Source organism: Passer domesticus, chromosome 11 (assembly GCF_036417665.1).
Source record: "Passer domesticus isolate bPasDom1 chromosome 11, bPasDom1.hap1, whole genome shotgun sequence".
Taxonomy (NCBI): domain Eukaryota; kingdom Metazoa; phylum Chordata; class Aves; order Passeriformes; family Passeridae; genus Passer; species Passer domesticus.
Window position 1 is genome coordinate 893,104 of NC_087484.1, and position 18,979 is coordinate 912,082.

Sequence of the window (18,979 nt, forward strand, 5' to 3'; positions counted from 1 at the left end):
ATGCACCCACCAGGAAGAATGGGATTTATCTTTATTTGCAAGTGCCCAGCCAAGCAACCAGTGAGATTCAGGCTGTTCAGAACCTCAGCATCCCTTTTCAGCATCCCTTTCCTGTGTTTTCACTGCACACACACACACACATGGAACCAGAGCAGCAAATCCAGTGGCTCCACCTGCAGAGAGGCTGCAGAGCTCCTCAGGCTGGAGCTGGACCCTCCAAACGCTGCTGGGACTGCAGCAGGGACAGGACAAGGCTCTGCTGCAGAGGGTGTGGTGTTACACCCCCAGCTGTTCCTAAAGCAAGGACTCACACAGCACTGCCCTGCAGCTGCCCTCCGTCCATGCCTCCCCTCACACACAAACCCAGCCGTGCCCATCCGCCAGGCCAGCCCTGGGAGCACAGACAAGGCCAGCTAACTCAGCTGCACCCCGACTGCAAACCCTCCTGGCTGGTCCACAGCTAGACTAAAGTCACGTGCAAAAGAAGGTATTTCCACTTCTTGGCTTTCTGCACGCACAAAATCCCACCTCAACTAGGCCAGCCAGGCACTGTTCATTTAATTTCCTTCTGTCTCAACCAACACGGGACTTTAAAAGATAATCTCTGGTAGAAATTCAATTTGATTCTCCTCCTGCATGTCTAAGCAGATCAGTAATCAGTGTAATCACTGTGCCACTGTCTCGTGTGTGACTGAGGGTCCTGCACAATTTTCCCTGTTGTGAAAAGGAACAGCATTAAAATCTTATCAAAACAAATCCAAATGAGCATCAGTCCAAGAACAAAATTGACTCAACATGCTCCTGGGTGAAAATCTGGCTGTTCTTTCACAAAATGTTATATTCTTACCTTTTATTCATACCTTAATCTTATTTAAGATGCGAATGGGAAACTCAGGATGAAAGCTCTCCTCCCAGAGTGTCAGAACAGGGGCTCCTGTGCAGGAGTGAGGGATGTGGAATGACTCCCAACACCTGGAACATTCTGTACAACTGTTTAAAGCAGGGCCTGTTGATATTCCAGTAAACAATCATATAAACGTAACTGGACACCCTTCCTGGCTTTAAATTAGAAAATATATAATTTCTCAAAAGTAATATTCCAAACCTATCTGTTCTCTGCAGATTCTTGAACAACTTAATTTATGCCTTCTGTCATGAATTAGCAAAGCAATTTAAGCCTGCTAAGCTAGGATGTGAGCCACTAGCCTTTACTAGGCTGAAGTGATTGTTTATTCTGCGTTGGTGCAGATTCTGCACCAGAAAAGTCTTCACTAGATGGATTTTCAACAAGCTGCAGCCTTGTTCAGACAGTTTAATTAATTTTGGGAGAGGAATAAAATTGAATGGCTATCTAACATCTGAAGTGCAGACTGCTGGTCTGTCTCAGCCAGATGTCTAAAACCCCTGGCTCTGCACAGTGCTGCTGGGATCCACACACCAGCTGTCCCCGGAGTTTCAAGGCTGAGCTCTGGAGGTGCCGAATTTCTGACCTCAGCATCCCTTCAGCTCACAATCCAGGGCACAAAGCTGGAGAAGGAGGCATTTGCAGTTTTCCCAAAGTGTCCCACTCCCACGGAGTTTTGGAGTTGCTGCTCAGAGCATGTCACCTCCAGGATGGATTTTCTGGGACCCCAAATCACTGCTGCAGCACCAATTCAGTGACACAAACGTTTCTGAGGCAGTGTCCCACTCCAGCTCGGGGCTGGCATCCCCAGTACTCACCAGTAACCCCACATCAGCTGGGCACAGGAGGGTCAGCAGGGTGGTTCAGGTGCCCCAGGACACTTCACGGCAGGAACATCCCCACGGGAGCAGCTGGATTGGCAGCACATGCATTTGTTTGTGTTGCTTCCACTCCATGAAAGAAAATGAACCTTGCTCATTTAAACTAAAAGTGAATATTATATATATACATATACAGGCTGACGTGTATTTGGCTTCAGCTGCACTACAGAAACCCTGCCCTGCTCCATCAGCCAAATGTCATGTCACACAAAGAACTGTCCCCATCTGGATTAATTTCTAAAACTAAGATAAGAGTATAAGAGATTATGTGATAAAACACTGCAGCAATAATCTATCCTGACCTCCTGCAAGCACCATACAATTTTTCTAAATTATTTCCAATTAAAGCAAGTTTTTTCACCTCCCACAATGGAGATCTTCTCATTTGCTTCCTTACAAGGCACTTTTGCTAGGCCTCAGTCACAGCTCCCAGACTGCATCCTGGCCATGAGAAAGAAATCCAGGTCCAAAGCTTAAGGGGTTAATCCAGCATCTGGTTCTGGTCCTCCATGGAAAAATGCTTTTTGTTTAGAAAATCCACTGTCCTCTCCCAAGTGATCCCACAGGCACTCTCGTGTGTAAGAGCCCGAGTGGAACAGTCAGACAAACTCAGATGTGGCTCCTGATCCAGAAGGGAGAGCAGAGCCCAGCTGCCACCTCCAGCCAAGAACCACCCTGTGAAATGGAGGATCCTCCTTGCATCTCCTGCCAAGACAGATGTGTGCAGCCACTAACTGCTGCTGCATTCAGCACCAATCTATCTGGATGGATATTTGTTCAGAAAACATGGAACCAAGTGCTTAAAAATCTATTTTAATGACATTTTCAAGAATAATAATACTCTGCATTACAAAAGAAAGAGGTAAAAGGTACGTCTTTGACATATCAGAAAAACTTACAGCAAAGGCAAAGAGTATCTTCCAACCAAAATAAAGCTATGTTGTTCCCTTCAGGGAAGCTTTAGGTGTCTGAGATTCCTTCACCCAATTCACTTTCAGCGTTCATAGAAAAAGGTGAACAGTCAAAATAGTCACTCTACCATGTCAGTTTAAATATTCCACTGACTGTCGACAATTTAGCAATAAAATTACAAATATACAGAAAGTGGATCTACTGTACCAAAGCTACTCATACGACCAACAGCAAAAATACATAACAAAATAAGCAGAAAATAAATGTTTTCATTCATAAAAGCAGAATTACTCCCACATTCCACTCTGTCCCAAATGAACACAGTAAACAAAAAGGAAGACAATTGTTGTCATACTTTGTAGAGAGGGCAGAAGACAAATCTACACAAGACTCACAAATCTGGACTAACCCTAATTCTACAAACCAATTGCTGCAGAATCACAGTTCATACATGAAAACATGTAAAATTTATAGTAACAATACAGAACAAGGATGCTAATGAAGGGTCGCTGCCTGTTGGGCAGAACAAGCCCCGGTCCAGCATTCCAGACACCACAGTGCTTTGGAGAACCCTCACAAAAGGCCGAAAGTGATCACCAAAAGTGTTTTTCCAAGCAGGAGGACGAGACACGAGGAAAGCGGTATTGCCTTCAGTGCAATGTCAGCTTTGGAGCGCGGCATTAGGGACACAGAATGCTACAAACGGCGGCGGGCTCCTCAGCCCCGCGGGGACGGAGGGCGGCCCCGCTTCCCTCGGCACCGCAGGGACGGAGGGCGGCCCCGCTTCCCTCAGGGACGGAGGGCAGCCCCGCTTCCCTGAGCACCGCAGGGACGGAGGGCGGCCCCGCTTCCCTCGGCCCCGCGGGGACGGAGGGCGGCCCCGCTTCCCTCAGGGACGGAGGGCAGCCCCGCTTCCCTCAGGGACGGAGGGCGGCCCCGCTTCCCGCAGGGACGGAGGGCGAGCCCGCTTCCCTCGGCCCCGCGGGGACGGAGGGCGGCCCCGCTTCCCTCGGCCCCGCGGGGACGGAGGGCGGCCCCGCTTCCCTCAGGGACGGAGGGCGGCCCCGCTTCCCTCAGGGACGGAGGGCGGCCCCGCTTCCCTCAGCACCGCGGGGACGGAGGGCGGCCCCGCTTCCCTGAGCCCCGGCACCAAGGGCACGTTGAACCACCACCGCCTCGCCGGCACGACACCGCGTCTAGGCACACCCCGAGGCCCCACAGCTCCTGCAGCCCTCCCGCGGGCCGGCAGCCTACAGCCGCAGCAGGAAATAGATCTCGGGCTGCTCGGGGGCGCCGGGCGGCAGCGGCAGCTCCCCGCAGCCGTGCGGCAGGGCGGAGCAGGCGCCCTCGGGCGCGCCGCGCCGCTCGCCGGGGCAGCCGTGCAGGTAGCGGCCGATGTAGGAGCCGGTGGAGTGCCGGTTGGCGGCGTGCGGCGGCCCCGCCGCCTTGCTCCGCAGCACCACGCCGGGCACGGCGCTGCCGCCGCACGGCCGCGGCTTGCCCGCCGCCTCCTGCCGCTCCCGGGCGCGGCTGGCGATGTTCCGCACCCGGCTCTGGCTGCGGGACGACAGCTTCCTCACCAGGGCCCGCGGGCAGTCCTCGTCCGGCTGCCTGGGGCACAGCGGCTCCCGGCTGTCCTCCTGCTCCAGGGACAGCAGCCTCCGCAGCTGCTCCGTCAGCGCGTCCGTCGAGTGCGGCCTCACGCCCTGCATGGCCGCCGCCTTCCTGTCCCTCAGGCCCGAGGAGATGAAGCTCCTGCTGATGTACTGGTACTTGCTCTCAAAGTTGCAGGAAATGTCCTCCGAGGTCAGGTCTCCCAGACTCTTGGACTTGCAGGGGCTGCCCTGCTGGATGGCCGGGTGTGGGGGGAACGGCAGAGCCGGCGGGCGCGGGGCGCAGGCTGCGCCGGCCTGGGGGGCACGCACCGCAGCGCCGTGCCCCTCCGAGGGCTGCTGCCACCACACCCCAGCGCTCTCGCACGCGGGGAAAGCCGGCCGGCTCCCCGCAGCCCCCGGGGTCCCGGAGCAGTGCCAGGCAGCGGTGGAGCTGCTCCCCGAGGTGCTGTCACCCCCGTGCCCGTGGTCCTGCTTCTGCCTCAGGCTCACAGGAGAAGCCAGCTGGCTCATGTGCTCCCGGCGGTACTCACAGGCCGTTACCAGCAGGTCCTGGCAGTCCCCATCCACCTCCAGCAGGCTGCTGCTGTCCGAGTGCTCCCCCGGGACAGGGGGCCCCAGCGCCTCCTCAAAGATGAGGCTGTTGGAACCGAAAGAACTGGCAGGCTCGGGGGCTTCCCAGCTTGGTCCGGATTTTGTAGCACAATTCCTTTTGGGATTTGCATTTAGCAAAGAGAGGGATGAAGAACAAGAGCCAGTCAAGTTACTTTCTAGACTATTTAATCTTTTCTTGCAAACGAATGCCCTGTGGCTCGTACATTCAGAAGCTGGAGATGCCTCGTGGATAATTGTGTATGTGGAATACTCTGCATCCTCCAGGCTGGAGAACATGGCTGTGTCCGGAGCGGAGAATAAAGAGGATTTGTTGGGTTTTGTGGGAGTGAAGTTGTGCCTACAGGGGCTGCTCAGGTCTGCAGCAAACACGTGTGGGCCTGCAGCCCCCACCCTGGGGGTCTGGCTGCTGCTGCCGTGGGGGCTGGAGACAGGGGGAAGGGGAGTTGGGTCATCTGTGCCATCCAGCTGCCCGATGAGAGCGGACACAGCGCTGTCCAGCTCGCCCTCAGTCGAGAGAGAGACTTCATCAATGAGGTGAGAAATGTCACTGTCCTGCAGGGCCACCGTGGAGTGACAGTCAGGGCCCTCAGAGCACACGGGAGAAGAAAGGGAAAGAGGTGCTGCAGTGCTTTTCTTCGTGTCATGTTTGTGATCCTCCACCTCTGCGTTCTGAGAAACACAAGTTCCCATGAAAGTGATCTTCCCTTCCTTAGATCCTTTTGTGTCATCTTCCTTTTTACCGTCTGCACAGTTTTTGTGGTGTAATTTTTCTGTGGGAAGTTCAGAGTCAGAGTCTTGCATTAGGGGGACAGTTCCATCAGAAAGATTATTGTCCTGGTAATCCCCAAGGTGATTTGCTTGAGCTACACCATTTGCAAAAACCAAATGTTCAGGTTGCTCCTGTGGAGGTGGTACTGAACAGTCAGCTGTAGAATCCCTCTGGTCATTCTCCTTCTTGAACTGAGATGCTAAATTTGAAGCATTTGACTTTTGCTCCGAATGTGGAAAACCCAGTTCTTTCAAGCTTGTTTCCTTCTCATTAGTATTGTCATCACTGTTGGCTAAATTAAATGAGAAACATATTAGTGGCATATAAGAAACATATTAGTGGCTCTGTTTATCAACAGCAGTTTCGTCCTTAGACAGACAAATGGAGAACGCAAAACTAGGTACAGTTGTGACAGAACTTAATCATGGGGTTGTGCAGGCTTAGTACAAATTATCTGAGTGACATGGATAAATGGAAAGACACAACTGCAGGCACTTCATTGAAATTTCCTTGGAATGTCTATTACATCAAGCAGGTGATGTAATATTTGTTGTAAGTAATGTTAATGAGGTACCACATCATAGCTTGCACGTGGCATTACCTTCAGCTGTGTTCCTAGTCACATTTGTACTATAAAGAAGCGTGGCAATAAAGACAGAACAAAACAGCTCTGTTAAAACACACAACACTTGAAAACAAGATGCATGCTTCAAGCTGAGTCAAAAGCATCGAGTAGATGGACTCCAGACTGCTTTATACATGTGGTTACTGCAAAGTGTTACAGTACAGGGATTTCATTTGGATCTTCTACCAGCAGGCAGCATTCACAAGGGCAAGGGTTTGAATTCCTGGAAAAACACATAGTGGATGTTTTCTCCACAAATCCTCTTGTCTTTCTATGCCAGATTTGAGCTCTGTGACTCACTCCTTTGGAGATTTAATGAAGCAGGGACTATAGAAGTAAACTTGGTGTAATAGATACTGGTTTTAATGATTGCTAGAAATCAGGTACTCTTGGAAGAAGCGAGGGGAGCCCTGACCTTTTCACCAAAAGTAATTTTGGAAGCACCTTACCAGAAGTGTTTTCCTTTCCCTTGGCCTGCTGGGCAGTGTCCTCTGCTGGGCAGGGCAGCTCTACCATGAGGAATCTGTCCACGGGCATGGACGCGGGGCGCGCCTGCGAGCTGCGGTTCGGCCGCCGCACCACCCCTTCCTTGTCCTTCAGGTCTGCTGGCTCCGAGGCGCTGTCCTTCATCTCAGCAGCCTCCAGGAAGCCCATCTTGCTCTTCTTCCTGCCCTTGGCCGGGGCGCTGGCCGTGCGCCGCAGGATGCGCTCGCCGATGGAGCGCTTGCGCGCGTGGTGCGCGCTGGCCTCGGCCGCGCCCGCCTTGGGCGCCTTGGAGAACAGCCCTCGCAGCCCCATCAGCTGCTTGCTCTGCAGGGACACAACAGCACAGCCTGGCCTCAGCTCACGCTCGCTCGCAAGGCAAGGAGCTGCTCTCACAGTGCTTATGAGTGATGAGGACATAGTTCAAAATGCAGCAAAGCCAAAATTCACACCAAGCCACTCGCAGCTACTCTGAGCAAGGAGCTCCCAGCACGGGTCTCCATGGATTCATGCATGCCTGCCTTTCTCCTCATTAGGATGGCAGCCTGCCACAGTTACCAGAGAGCTTTGCTCAGTCTCCTAATGGGACCTGACAAGGCTCTGGGAAGTGCTCGGCAGTGACAGGCTGCACATTAACGTGGAGTTTTCTATGCATGGGTTTCATCAAAGCAATATTCAGATGTTTCAGAGCCTGCATGGAGAATGGTTCCAGTCTGGCAGTTGCAGATCATGCGATTGGGAACCACTGGAAAGTCTGTGCCCAGCAAGTGCAAAGTGCATGCTCATGAGCTCTACCTTTGTGGCTCCTAGAAAGTGCATTATTGTGTAACTGGGATTGAGGATTAAAGGGCTCCACTGAAAGGCAAAAAGAAATGCAAATCCATTTGGCTAATGTTTTCAAGACTGCCACACAAGCAAATAAGGTAACAGTACATCAGCTGTAAACAGAACCACTCTACAGCAAACCATTTAAAGCTATTTCTTAGTCTAATGTGTGTCCACCAGGAACTGAGCAGATCTCACTGAGCCTATGAGAAACAGCAGTGCAGCCCATCATTCATTCAGAGCAGCACCAGGGGAGCAGACCCAGGGACAGAGATGGAGTCCCAGCGTGTGTCCCCTCCTGCTGCCCTTGCCTCCCTTCTGGAGTTACACTGCTGGTTTTATTGAGCACATTTGTTCTTACAAGGGCAGCAGCCAAACAGGCCCTGCAAACCGTCCCCAAGGGATGTGACCTCACAGATATGCCCAGATGTGCACATACCAATACATGTGATCCCTTCCCGTGATCCGATGGGATTAGGGAGGAGAAAGGAAGTGGAGCTGGGAGAGGATCTGGACAAGAGCTACATTTAAATCCATTTTTATCAGAAGGAAGATGTAAATTTCCAGCTGTACCTACCTTTCCATAGGTCTCATTAATGATTATATGAACAAATATGGAAGCTTCTGTCAGTCCTTCTAAATACACATGGCGATAGCCTGGGGAAACAGAAGTTGAAATATTTCCACACAAACTCACCAAGAACCAGCAGTTTGCATTTTATGCCCAGCTAGCAATGACTGTCTATAAAAGTGATGTATACACAGGAAGCCATCTGATGCCTTTAGAAAATTTCTCTGGTGTCCTCACAGGTTTTTCGAGCCCCAGAACAAATTGCATCCAAGTTATAAAAAACTCACCAGCAGTAATGTCTAAAAGCACAGACATCCAAACTCCTTTGAGGAATGGTGCATAAAGCACCCTATGAGAACAGAAGATTTGTCCAAGCTTCACATGAAGTCACAGAGATAAAGGTTTATAAAATCTATCATCTCGTGCTGCCACCGTCCTCCGTGGGTTTGAGGGTGGATTTGCACGCCCAGGAGAACAGGGGGACTCACCAGGCACCAGGCTGCTGAAGGCCACAGTTCTCTGCCCCACAAAGTCTCTCCCGATGGGATCGTGGTCCCAGACCAGGAAGCGCACCAGGGCAATTTCGGGCATGTGGATGGTGAAGGTGAGGGTCTCCTCCCACACGGGGTTGAACCCTGCAGGACAAACAGGACACGCTTTGGGAAACAAGTCCAGAGCCAGTGCTTGCCTCAGTTCCAGGAGGAGCAGGACACAGGCAGCAGCAGCAGTGACAATTCCATCACGTCAGTCATTAAATGTGACAGATCTGCCTCTAGGATTGCTTTAAAAACAAAATGGGTCTGCCTGGGAGCTGCCAGGGATACCCAGGCAAGCACTGAGAGAGATACAGATATAGATACAGATAGATTTGAACTTCTGCATAAAGGAGATTGAAGAACAATTTGGTTAAAAGACAATGTGGGGAACAACTCCACACCAGAAATTCTCTCTGGGAAGAAGAAATAATTTGTTAAAATACAATAATTTTATTTCATCAGATAAGATGCTTTGCAATTTAGAAAGCAATAACAGACACGAATTCATTTACACTTATTTAATATTTTACTCTAAGAAGAAAGAAATCACTTAGATTATCTTACCATTGTCGTCCACCACCCTGGTCTGATCTTTACAGCAGTCAACAGGTAACCCAATAATCTCCACCTCAACAAAGGGATCTATAATCTGTTTTTCAAAAACACAAGATTTTAAAAGCAAGCCAGTCATATAAATGAAGGTGAACTTTTTAAAAATTAATGGAGTTGATTTAAATTCATATGAGAATTCAAACCCCTTTGATTGACATGCATTTTCAAGCAGCATTATCATGGGAATTGGTTCCATGAAGTCCATATTGATGTATGGTTTGCACCAAGAGCTATGGACAGCAGTGACTCATTTTCATAAAAGTCACCCTTTAAAATACAAACCAAATCAGTTATTAAACATCATGAGTAGGATACAGGCTGGGGGAAGTATAGTATGTAGTGACCAAATGCTTGACAGCATCTGAAATTTCCTGTTGCATTTGAATAAGGAGAAGGTTTGAGTCACACACTGCTGTGTCACTGCAGGAGCTCCCCTGGAAGTGTCTGCTGGCACCAGAGCATCTCACCTCTCCTCTGTCCCCCAGCATTGAGTCAGGAGGCTTGGGGAGCTGCTGCCCGCTGATGATCTTCAGAATCAGCTGCTTCTTAGGACTGGCAGGAAGGGGATCAGCAGAGTAAGGGTTGAATGTGCCTGAAGGATGGCAAGAATGAGATTGTAAGGAAGAAGATACACATAATAAATATCACCCCCCAAGACACACACAGACAGACTAATTCAGTCAGAAATGAGAAAATATGAGTATGGAGCAGCTGCTTAGTCATTTTAAATTTCTCGTCTTTCTTACAACCTTTTCTAAGTGGAGACCCCCTTGGTTTTGTGATTCCAAGTCAGAGTTAGACCAAGCCCTGGATACTTGCTTCTGGGGCACTGCAGAGCTTGCTCTACTTTCCTGCAGCTGGTCATCCTAGGACCCCTCTTTCTTCTTTTAAGCTCATGTTAATAGGGAAATACTCAAAATATACATATATATGTATGATCACAGTAAGAGATTGCACACTGGTACAAGTCTAAGAGCTATGAGTGCATGGAAATCTGTTTGCACTTTCCTTTCTTGTGCCTTTACTGTGAAGGACACTTTGTGAAAGGCCTGGCAGCTACAGTGATAACTAGACTGGAACCTTACCTTTGCACATCTGCTGAGGTTTGAGGACATAGCCACAGTTGCCATTTACCCTGAATTTTGCTTCATTTAACTGCATCACACGTCCCTCAGACTGGTAGTTCAGGGCCACTGAAGGAGAAGTGGGGTGTCATTAATAAAGATATTATTATTAGGCACATAGCCACCAAAAGGGAAGGAGGGCTTTCGTGCAGCTCCTACCTAACTGGCAGCCCACATTCCAGTAAGGAACAGGGTTGAAGTTGCTGGAGTCGATGCGGTAGGCTGAGGGATAGACCCGGGTCAGCTGCCTCTGGTTGTAAAGCATGAACTGCTCAGCCTTCTGCTGCACTGCCTGGTGGGCTCTGGTCTCACTGAATGACAGCACGTTCCCTGTGGAGCCTGTGAGCCATGATACAACCAAGAGACAGGTGACAAAGCATCCCAGGGCACGGGGCCTGAGCCCAGCCCTCATTCCCTGGGTATTGATCAAGGGCAATGTGAGATTTGGTCCAGTGTTCCAGAATAGATTGTCTTGTCTTACACAAATCATGCACCCTGGGTAACTGCAGGGCACCAGCTCCCCCTTCCAGGAGGGTCTGTTGTTCTCCCCCCAAGTCTGCAGACTTGAAAGGAAAGCCAAGGGAGAGCTCCAGCTAAAGAGCCCAAGCCCAAGAGCTCCTGCTGGGGCCTTTCCTCCTGGAGACCCCCAGACATGGCAGCTCCGGGGAGCCTGCAGCAAAATCCTCTGCTGGCAGCAGGGGCAGAGGAGTCACTGCCAGGGAGGGAGTGCCCTGCTGGGCTCTGGCTTTACCCTCGTGACACCCTGACAGCAGCACCCAGCCCCTCCTCTCCAGGTGACATGCCAGCCCTGTGCCACCCTGGCAGCAGCACCCAGCCCCTCCTCTCCAGGTGACGTGCCAGCCCTGTGCCACCCTGGCAGCAGCACCCAGCCCCTCCTCTCCAGGTGACATGCCAGCCCTGTGCCACCCTGGCAGCAGCACCCAGACCCCTCCTCTCACAGGTGACAGGGACATGCCAGCCCTGTGCCACCCTGACAGCAGCACCCAGCCCCTCCTCTCCAGGTGACATACCAGCCCTGTGCCACCCTGACAGCAGCACTCAGCCCCCTCCTCTCATGAGTGACAGGGGACATGCCAGCCCTGTGCCACCCTGACAGCAGCACCCAGCCCCCTCCTCTCATGAGTGACAGGGGACATGCCAGCCCTCTGCCACCCTGACAGCAGCACCCAGACCCCTCCTCTCATGAGTGACAGGGGATGTGCCAGCCCTCTGCCACCCTGACAGCAGCACCCAGACCCCTCCTCTCACAGGTGACAGGGGATGTGCCAGCCCTGTGCCACCCTGGCAGCAGCACCCAGCCCCTCCTCTCACAGGTGACAGGGACATGCCAGCCCTGTGCCACCCTGACAGCAGCACCCAGACCCCTCCTCTCACAGGTGACAGGGGATGTGCCAGCCCTGTGCCACCCTGGCAGCAGCACCCAGCCCCTCCTCTCACAGGTGACAGGGACATGCCAGCCCTGTGCCACCCTGGCAGCACTCAGCCCCCTCCTCTCACGAGTGACAGGGGATGTGCCAGCCCTGTGCCACCCTGACAGCAGCACCCAGCCCCTCCTCTCCAGGTGACAGGGGACGTGCCAGCCCTGTGCCACCCTGACAGCAGCACTCAGCCCCCTCCTCTCCAGGTGACGTGCCAGCCCTGTGCCACCCTGACAGCAGCACCCAGCCCCTCCTCTCCAGGTGACAGGGGACGTGCCAGCCCTGTGCCACCCTGACAGCAGCACTCAGCCCCCTCCTCTCCAGGTGACGTGCCAGCCCTGTGCCACCCTGGCAGCAGCACCCAGCCCCTCCTCTCCAGGTGACAGGGGACGTGCCAGCCCTGTGCCACCCTGACAGCAGCACCCAGCCCCTCCTCTCCAGGTGACAGGGGACGTGCCAGCCCTGTGCCAGCCCCGTACCATCATCCACGATGTCCTGGGCTGCCACGGAGTTGGTGTACACCACCAGGTCAGACAGGGCCCGGCACAGCTTCACTGTCTTCCTGCGGCGGGCAAGCCTGCTGGGTGAAAGCAAACAAAAACAGGCACTTGCAGGATTGAAGGTGTATTTCAATGTCCCTTTCTGTTCTTTTCAACAAGGAAATGAAGAATTGTGAGCAGGGAACCCTGTGTGGCAAACAAACTTCCTTGGAGAGGGTTCTGGGATGACTGCTCGCCTCTGCCTCCACAGCCCATCCACACAAACAAAATTTTTCAGTTGAAACATAATTAAATAGCTGCACCATGGCTGTTCTAGACAAAACCAAGGAGCATTTCAGTGAGAGCAGACACATTCTCAGTGGCACTTCTTTGATTGCTTTTTTTTCCCCATTCTCAGATGCAATAAAGTTGCCTGGGCTGTGATGGACCTTCTTTAACCTGCACAGTTTGCTCTGTTTGCAGCAGGTGAAATAGGGCCTGGCATCTTTCCATGAGCAGCAGTGCTGTCACACTTCTCTGCAGTTAATTGCTGCTTGCAGCCTGTGACAGGTGACACAGCCAAAACACCGGGCTCACAGCAAACCCACCTGACAGCTGTCATGTGTGACAGACACGTCACACGTGACACACAGCCCCACAGGACTGCTCTGGGCACAGCCCCACACCCTGATGGCACGGAACAGCCCTGCCTCACCTGCGGGGCTCCAGCTCACCTGTGGGGCTGCCCTGGCTCCTTGCCCGGAGGGTGCTGCTGGCCGTCTTCGTCGTCCGAGGCACTGGGAGCCTTGGCTGCTGCCTTCGCGGCTCTCTGTGGGGAAAGAGCCAGGCAGGTCAGTCACTGGGCTCCCCTTCTGTGCTTGGGGCTGGGCAGGAGGCTGAGCTGGCCTCTGCAGCTCCAGGGACAGAGCTGACCCCTGGGCTGGGCAGTTTCCCTGCTGTGCAGAAGGAAAGGCAGCACAGAGCACAGTGCACCCCACGGCAGGGATTCCAGCTCTGTGTGCTGCTGGTCTCAGAGCATTATTTCTGTGTCTGCCAGGTCTCAGGGGATATTTCTGTGTGCTGCCAGCCCAGCCAGGCCTCAGGGTGTTATTTGTGCTAAGGGTCTGTCCAGCACAGGCCACTCTGTGCTCTGCACCTGCCCTGCTCCCTCCCAACACCAGAGGACAACACTGCTCCCCTGGCTCCAGGGCACTGCTCCTGCTGAAATCCCAGTGGACTGTGTCACATTTAACAAACAGCAACACACAGCAGGGTCTAAATATACAGAGCACTCCTTCTGCCCACCTGTGCCCCCCCCAGTTTAGAAAATTAAACATTATTCATTAGTGAAGGTGTAAACAGAGTCTGGGCAAAATGTTCAAACATCATCTTCCTGCTCTATTTTGAGCCACATACAAATACTCAAGTGATTCTAAATTATTACACTATAAGGAAAATAGCTATGATAAAAAAGATTAACCTCAAAATTCCCTTTTTTCATAAGCACCTATGATTTAACAGTTTCCAATTTCAACATTACATCTTTTGTAATGCTAAGCACAGCTTCAAATGAGAGTTATTTAATCCCCTTCCATCAAGAGGTAATTAATATAACTGAGAGCTCCTTATCCTTTTGGATGTGGCTCACTGAGCACAGATTCCTTTCCTCCTCTTGTCATACACCCTATTGGACATAATTCACTTTGCTGTGTTTGGTGCTGACATGAAGTTGACTACATTGGAAATCATTTGCATGGGTCTCTTTGGAGGCTGAAGGTCTGTACTGAGCATGTTCCATGCAGTTAACTTTCAGGAATTGCCAGCTTTAGTGTCTCTGTACCTCCCCAGTAGTTTTTAAAGAGTTTATTCTTTTGACACAAGAGCTGGCTGAAAATGTCGTGTGTCAATATTGTTGGGTGGATAATTCTGTATCTGCAAAAAGATCAATAGTAACCAGTCTTCCCAGGCACCCCTTCAGCTGGAAAGGCAGCAGGGAGCAGTTAAGGATGTCTCTGTTGCCTCAGTCTACAATACAATCTTTTTTTTTTTTTAAATCTATATATACCCGGGTTTTTTTCACCAGAGATGAAATGAATGGGCATTCCAACCTGCTACATCCATGAGGATAACTGGCTGCAGTAATTAAATTATTGACAGAGTTTCCAGCCCTCAGCAGAAGCAGCAGTCCAGTGGCTGACGTTTGCCTGTGACATGTCATTCCCAGCACGTGTGTGGCCAGCAGCAAGCACAGGGTGCCACGGGCAGTGCCCACGCTCAGGGACCACGGGTACCCAGGGCTCTTAGCCCACCCTGAGGGGGGAACGTGCACTGAGCCAGAGGTGCTGAGGGAAACACGAGCACTTCAACTGATGGGAGCCTGGAATTGAAGTGTGAATAGGAGTCCTGGTACTGTCTGCCTATGGAATGTTTGATGGCTCCTAGCTGGCTTCAGGGCAGGTGGACTGGTGACTGATCAAGTTCTTTGAAATGTCTCTTAATCATGAAAAACTGCTCAGATTCTCAGTCCCAAAGCTCCTCACCATGGAGAGCACAGTCCAGGAGCAGCAGTCTGGCAGGCTGGGGCAGAGGGCTGCTGGTGGCACAGGGACTGACTAGGCTGCAGAGCTGCCTCCCTGCTCAGCCACCCATGCAGCTCTCACTGACTGCTGCAGGAAGGGAGCTGGCAGCTGCAGCAGCTCAGGTCAGGCTGTAAAGCCAAGGCTCAGGGCATGCAGCTCTCACTGACTCCTGCAGGAAAGGAGCAGCAGCTGCAGCAGCTCAGGCTCAGGCTGTAAAGCCAAGGCTCAGGGCGCCGTGGGAGCAGGGAAGGCAGATGACAGGAGCACATTTGTCAGGATACAGGAAAGGGGAGGAAACATGGGCACTGTCCCTTGTGGGGGCTGCTCTGTGCCCAGCTGTGAAATGAGAGCCCTCAGCTCCTGCCTGGGCCAGTGGAAACACCACTGAGGAGCAGCAGAGCAGGCAGTCTGGCCCAGCAGCTGCACAAACATAACCAGGACATGAAAACCAGGAGGAAATCAGGCAGAACACATCTGCACAGAGCAGGAGCCCAGAGCCAGCACTCAGCCACAGCAGCCCCTGGGAGAAGGGACAGTCCCAGCACGGCCCTGCCCAGGGTGGGACACAGCAAAGCCAGGCCCTGACTGAACCAGGCACTGCCAGCTCTCTGGAAAACAAGATATGCTGAGATATTTGTCTCTGCTGCTCTTCTGCTGCAACAAGTTTGATCAGAAAATCAGCAATTCCACAGCATGAGTAAAGGTGATCTTTTAGTCACGTGAGAAGTTTTTGTTCATCTTAAAGGTTCTCAATCTTCTGAACAGAATTAAGACACCAAGTGTGATCACACAGGCTCCCTCCTCGCTGCCCCCATGCCCACCACACTTGTCTGGAGCAGTGAAACATTGCCAGGGTCTCTGGAATGCTGCCAGTCCTACAACAGCAACCTCAGCTCTCATTTATTTCACTCACCTTGTGTTTACCGAAGTTCCCCATTAATGATCGACCATGAGACTTTTTTCCACCTTCTTTTGTGTCCAAGTTCTGTGCAGAAAAAGTGCAATAAAAAGCATAACTAAATACTCTTTAAAGAGTCTGTTATAGTCTCCAAAAGGCAGCATTTCAACCTCACACAAGTTCTTGTATGTCACCCTGGCTCACTATTAGGAAAGTAAAATTATTGCAAATGAGACAAAGTAAGTTAAAGTCTGATCTGTGAACAAATTGAAATCCATAATCTCATTACAGGAATTTTCTAGTTTCTTTGTACGCTTCATAGTTTAGAATAATCTAACTTTAAAGAAAAATACCAACATTAGCACTCAAGACAACAACAAACCATGTAGAAAAAGCAGTCCAGCAAAACCAGGCAAATAACAACAAACCAAGACATCTGAGTGTTCTTGAAAGCAGCCACAAAGGGAAAAGGGAGAGGAAAAAGAATCTCCTAGCAGATGAATGTGGACTTCTCAGAGGCAGCCTGCAGGCTGAGTTCCACATTCCCAGCCATGCCCCCAGACATCACTGGATAACTCCTGGCAGCATCTCACTTCTTCTGTCAGGAACACACAGCCCTTCATCTTCTGAAGAGCAAAACAAAACTGAAGAATATTCCCCCAGCATTTCAGCTGGGCGAGTGTTTCAGTGCTGTGAACTCCAGCTATTCCCTGTTCAGGGCTGAGCTGGAGTCACTGTGGGCTTTCATGACGATGAGGGCATGGGGGGCCCAGCAAAATCAATAACCTGTGCTCAGAGATCTGCTCAGAGCTCAGGCTGCAAGTCTCTAACATGTAGAAAGAATCTTTAGCAGATTTTTACTTCTTTTAGTAGCAGTTATTTGGGAAAAATCGAAGGCAGACCAGTAATGAAGGAAAAATAAATTACCAGTAAAAAAACCAGGAAAACATCCCAACTGCTCCCTTTCTGGCCCATCAATTACACAGTAACTCCCAGAAGAGAGCTCTGTGACACTGGTTCCAGAGCAGGCACATCTCCACAGAAAATTCAGCCTGTATTTACTGTCCCTGGAGTTTGCATCCAGCTCCTCTCTCATCTCAAACAGTCTGCAGCACACAGCACTGTGCAGTCCTCACAGGGCTGTGAAGGGAGAGCCCACCTACCTGCTTCAGGTTCACACTGAAACTCTGGTGAGTTGCCTTCAGCAGGGCTCTCACAGTGAAGCTGTCAGGATCCTCTTTGTCCCTGATTTGGGACTCTTTTAGCAGAGACTCCAGTTTTGTTCTTATAAAAGATTCCACCTGGTGCTGGGTTGCACCATTGCTCTGAAAGACATCAGGAAACCCAGTTCAAGTAGGAGTTTGGTTCCATCCATTGCACACTGAGTCACACAGTGCTCCCATTTCCTTCCCTCTGCAAGAAAACACTCCTTGCACAATCCTGCCTGATTCTGCCCTTTCTGCCTGTGGCTTTCACTGCCATTTCCTTCTCCTTTTCCCCTGGGTCCTCCCAGCTCAGCTCACAGTGCCCCTGCAGATCCCCAGGACCTGGCCATGGCTCTCTCTGCCTCACAGCTATCACAAGCCCCCCTTCTCTTTCAGAAGAGCATGAATTCCCAGCTAATGCACTTACAGACACCCTAAGCATTAGAGTCCTGCTCCAAAGAGTGAAAAAAGGAAATTATTTCTGTCAACAGTCATCCAGACTATGCAGACTCAAACCAGCCTCTTACATAAGGCACTTAAAGTAAAAATGAATCCTATGGAGCAGCATGAACCTGACACAGCAATTAAAAACTTAGGAATGAAAAACTCTGCTAACAACTGTAAGTAGGACATGGAGTGTGCATGTAAGAAATGCAGAGCTGTCACACTCTGGGAACTGACTGTGTGCACATACAAAGCAGGGCTTTAACTTGCAGTCATCCTCAATTTCATCAGCACTGTCCTCTTCTGAAACCTCTCCTTCCTCAGCATCTGCTCCAAGGCTGCAGGGCAACTTCTTCCCCTAAAATGAGGAAAAAACACCCCCAATAAATGTGGTCAGTGTTAGTTAGTGCACCCAGTCTGCTCCTTTTGCTTCACCATCTGCTCCTAAATAAATCACCTACTAAACTTCTGTGATACTGCTCCTGTGCACAGAAATGTTCTCAGCCTACCTTCTTCATCAGTGGGAGACAGGAATGACACTCAAGATTTCTGCAGAAATGCAGAGGATTGATTTTAGGCTGCATTTTGAAACTAATAATGCTGCTGCTAATGAATAGGTCAAATCCACTTCATGCTGGTACCTTTACACTGGCTTAAATCCCTGAGTGTTACTAGAATGACTCTTTATATACACTTACAGGATGAAAATTATGCCATTGTTTGAAATTGTTTGGCTAGTGAATCAATACTGCCTTTCAAAGGAAAATGTATAAAAAGAGCAAAAACAATAGCAAAAAGATGAGAAGCTGGCTTACTTCTCAACAAAGTACTGATTCCTAAATCTGATTTTATCTTTTCCAACAGAGCTGCTTAAATTGAGCAGGGGATGGGAGACAGGGCTTTGTGCAGGGATCCTGTGATGCTCGAGATAGAATTTCTCATTCTGAAAGCAGCTCAGCTCCACAGCAGTCTGCACCCACAGGGCTCCAGCAGTGAGAGCTGGAGGATCACACTGAAATGACAGCCCCAGACGTGCTGAAAAGGCAGCTCAGAAGTTCAGGTAAGAGCCACAGCACCCAGCCTCTCCTGCCTTTAGTGCAGTGCCGTGGGATTTCTCACAGGAGGGATGTTCCACATGATTTCCTGTGGATCCCTCAAACATCAGCCCCACGTGTTTGCACAGCTCATTAACCAGCAGCCACCCCAGAAAACTGATGCAGTGAAATGCAAAATCAAGGCTGAGCACTCAAAGGGCTCCTAATTTAGGGTCAGCTCTGTAGTGTGCACTGCAGCATGTTCAAACCAACATCAGACAAACTGAATCCCTGCAGCCAGACTGATACCAAGGACAGGGGGAAAGCCAGAGTATCCTGAGAGCTCACCCAGAAGTAATTGCCCCCCTGTGTCCAAGTAAATTAGACAATCTAATAGGGCAGGACTATTAATCATCCTCCCAAAGGTCTGC

The 18,979-nt window shown here is 50.9% G+C and overlaps 1 protein-coding gene across 10 annotated transcripts in view; it reads right to left on the reverse strand.

Moving 5' to 3' along the window:
• Positions 1-2,582: 2,582 nt before the first annotated feature.
• PLCH1 (phospholipase C eta 1) overlaps positions 2,583-18,979 on the reverse strand; it is a 58,857-nt gene continuing 42,460 nt past the window's right edge. For 5 of the 10 annotated variants that reach the window (XM_064385018.1, XM_064385017.1, XM_064385016.1 and 2 more), the window contains 14 exons: positions 17,765-17,872; positions 17,029-17,190; positions 15,881-15,952; positions 13,123-13,217; positions 12,389-12,489; positions 10,630-10,809; positions 10,432-10,539; positions 9,814-9,938; positions 9,299-9,383; positions 8,687-8,833; positions 8,205-8,284; positions 7,598-7,657; positions 6,769-7,129; positions 2,583-5,986 (listed from right to left, as the gene is read on the reverse strand). In XM_064385018.1, coding sequence (XP_064241088.1) covers positions 3,948-5,986; positions 6,769-7,129; positions 7,598-7,657; positions 8,205-8,284; positions 8,687-8,833; positions 9,299-9,383; positions 9,814-9,938; positions 10,432-10,539; positions 10,630-10,809; positions 12,389-12,489; positions 13,123-13,217; positions 15,881-15,952; positions 17,029-17,190; positions 17,765-17,872 — 3,723 coding nt within the window. In that variant the 3' untranslated portion in view covers positions 2,583-3,947. Of the gene's footprint in view, positions 6,325-6,768; positions 7,130-7,597; positions 7,658-8,204; positions 8,285-8,686; positions 8,834-9,298; positions 9,384-9,813; positions 9,939-10,431; positions 10,540-10,629; positions 10,810-12,388; positions 12,490-13,122; positions 13,218-15,880; positions 15,953-17,028; positions 17,191-17,764; positions 17,873-18,979 lie in introns of all 10 variants that reach the window. The other 5 variants (XM_064385027.1, XM_064385020.1, XM_064385026.1 and 2 more) reach the window with 5 other exon arrangements.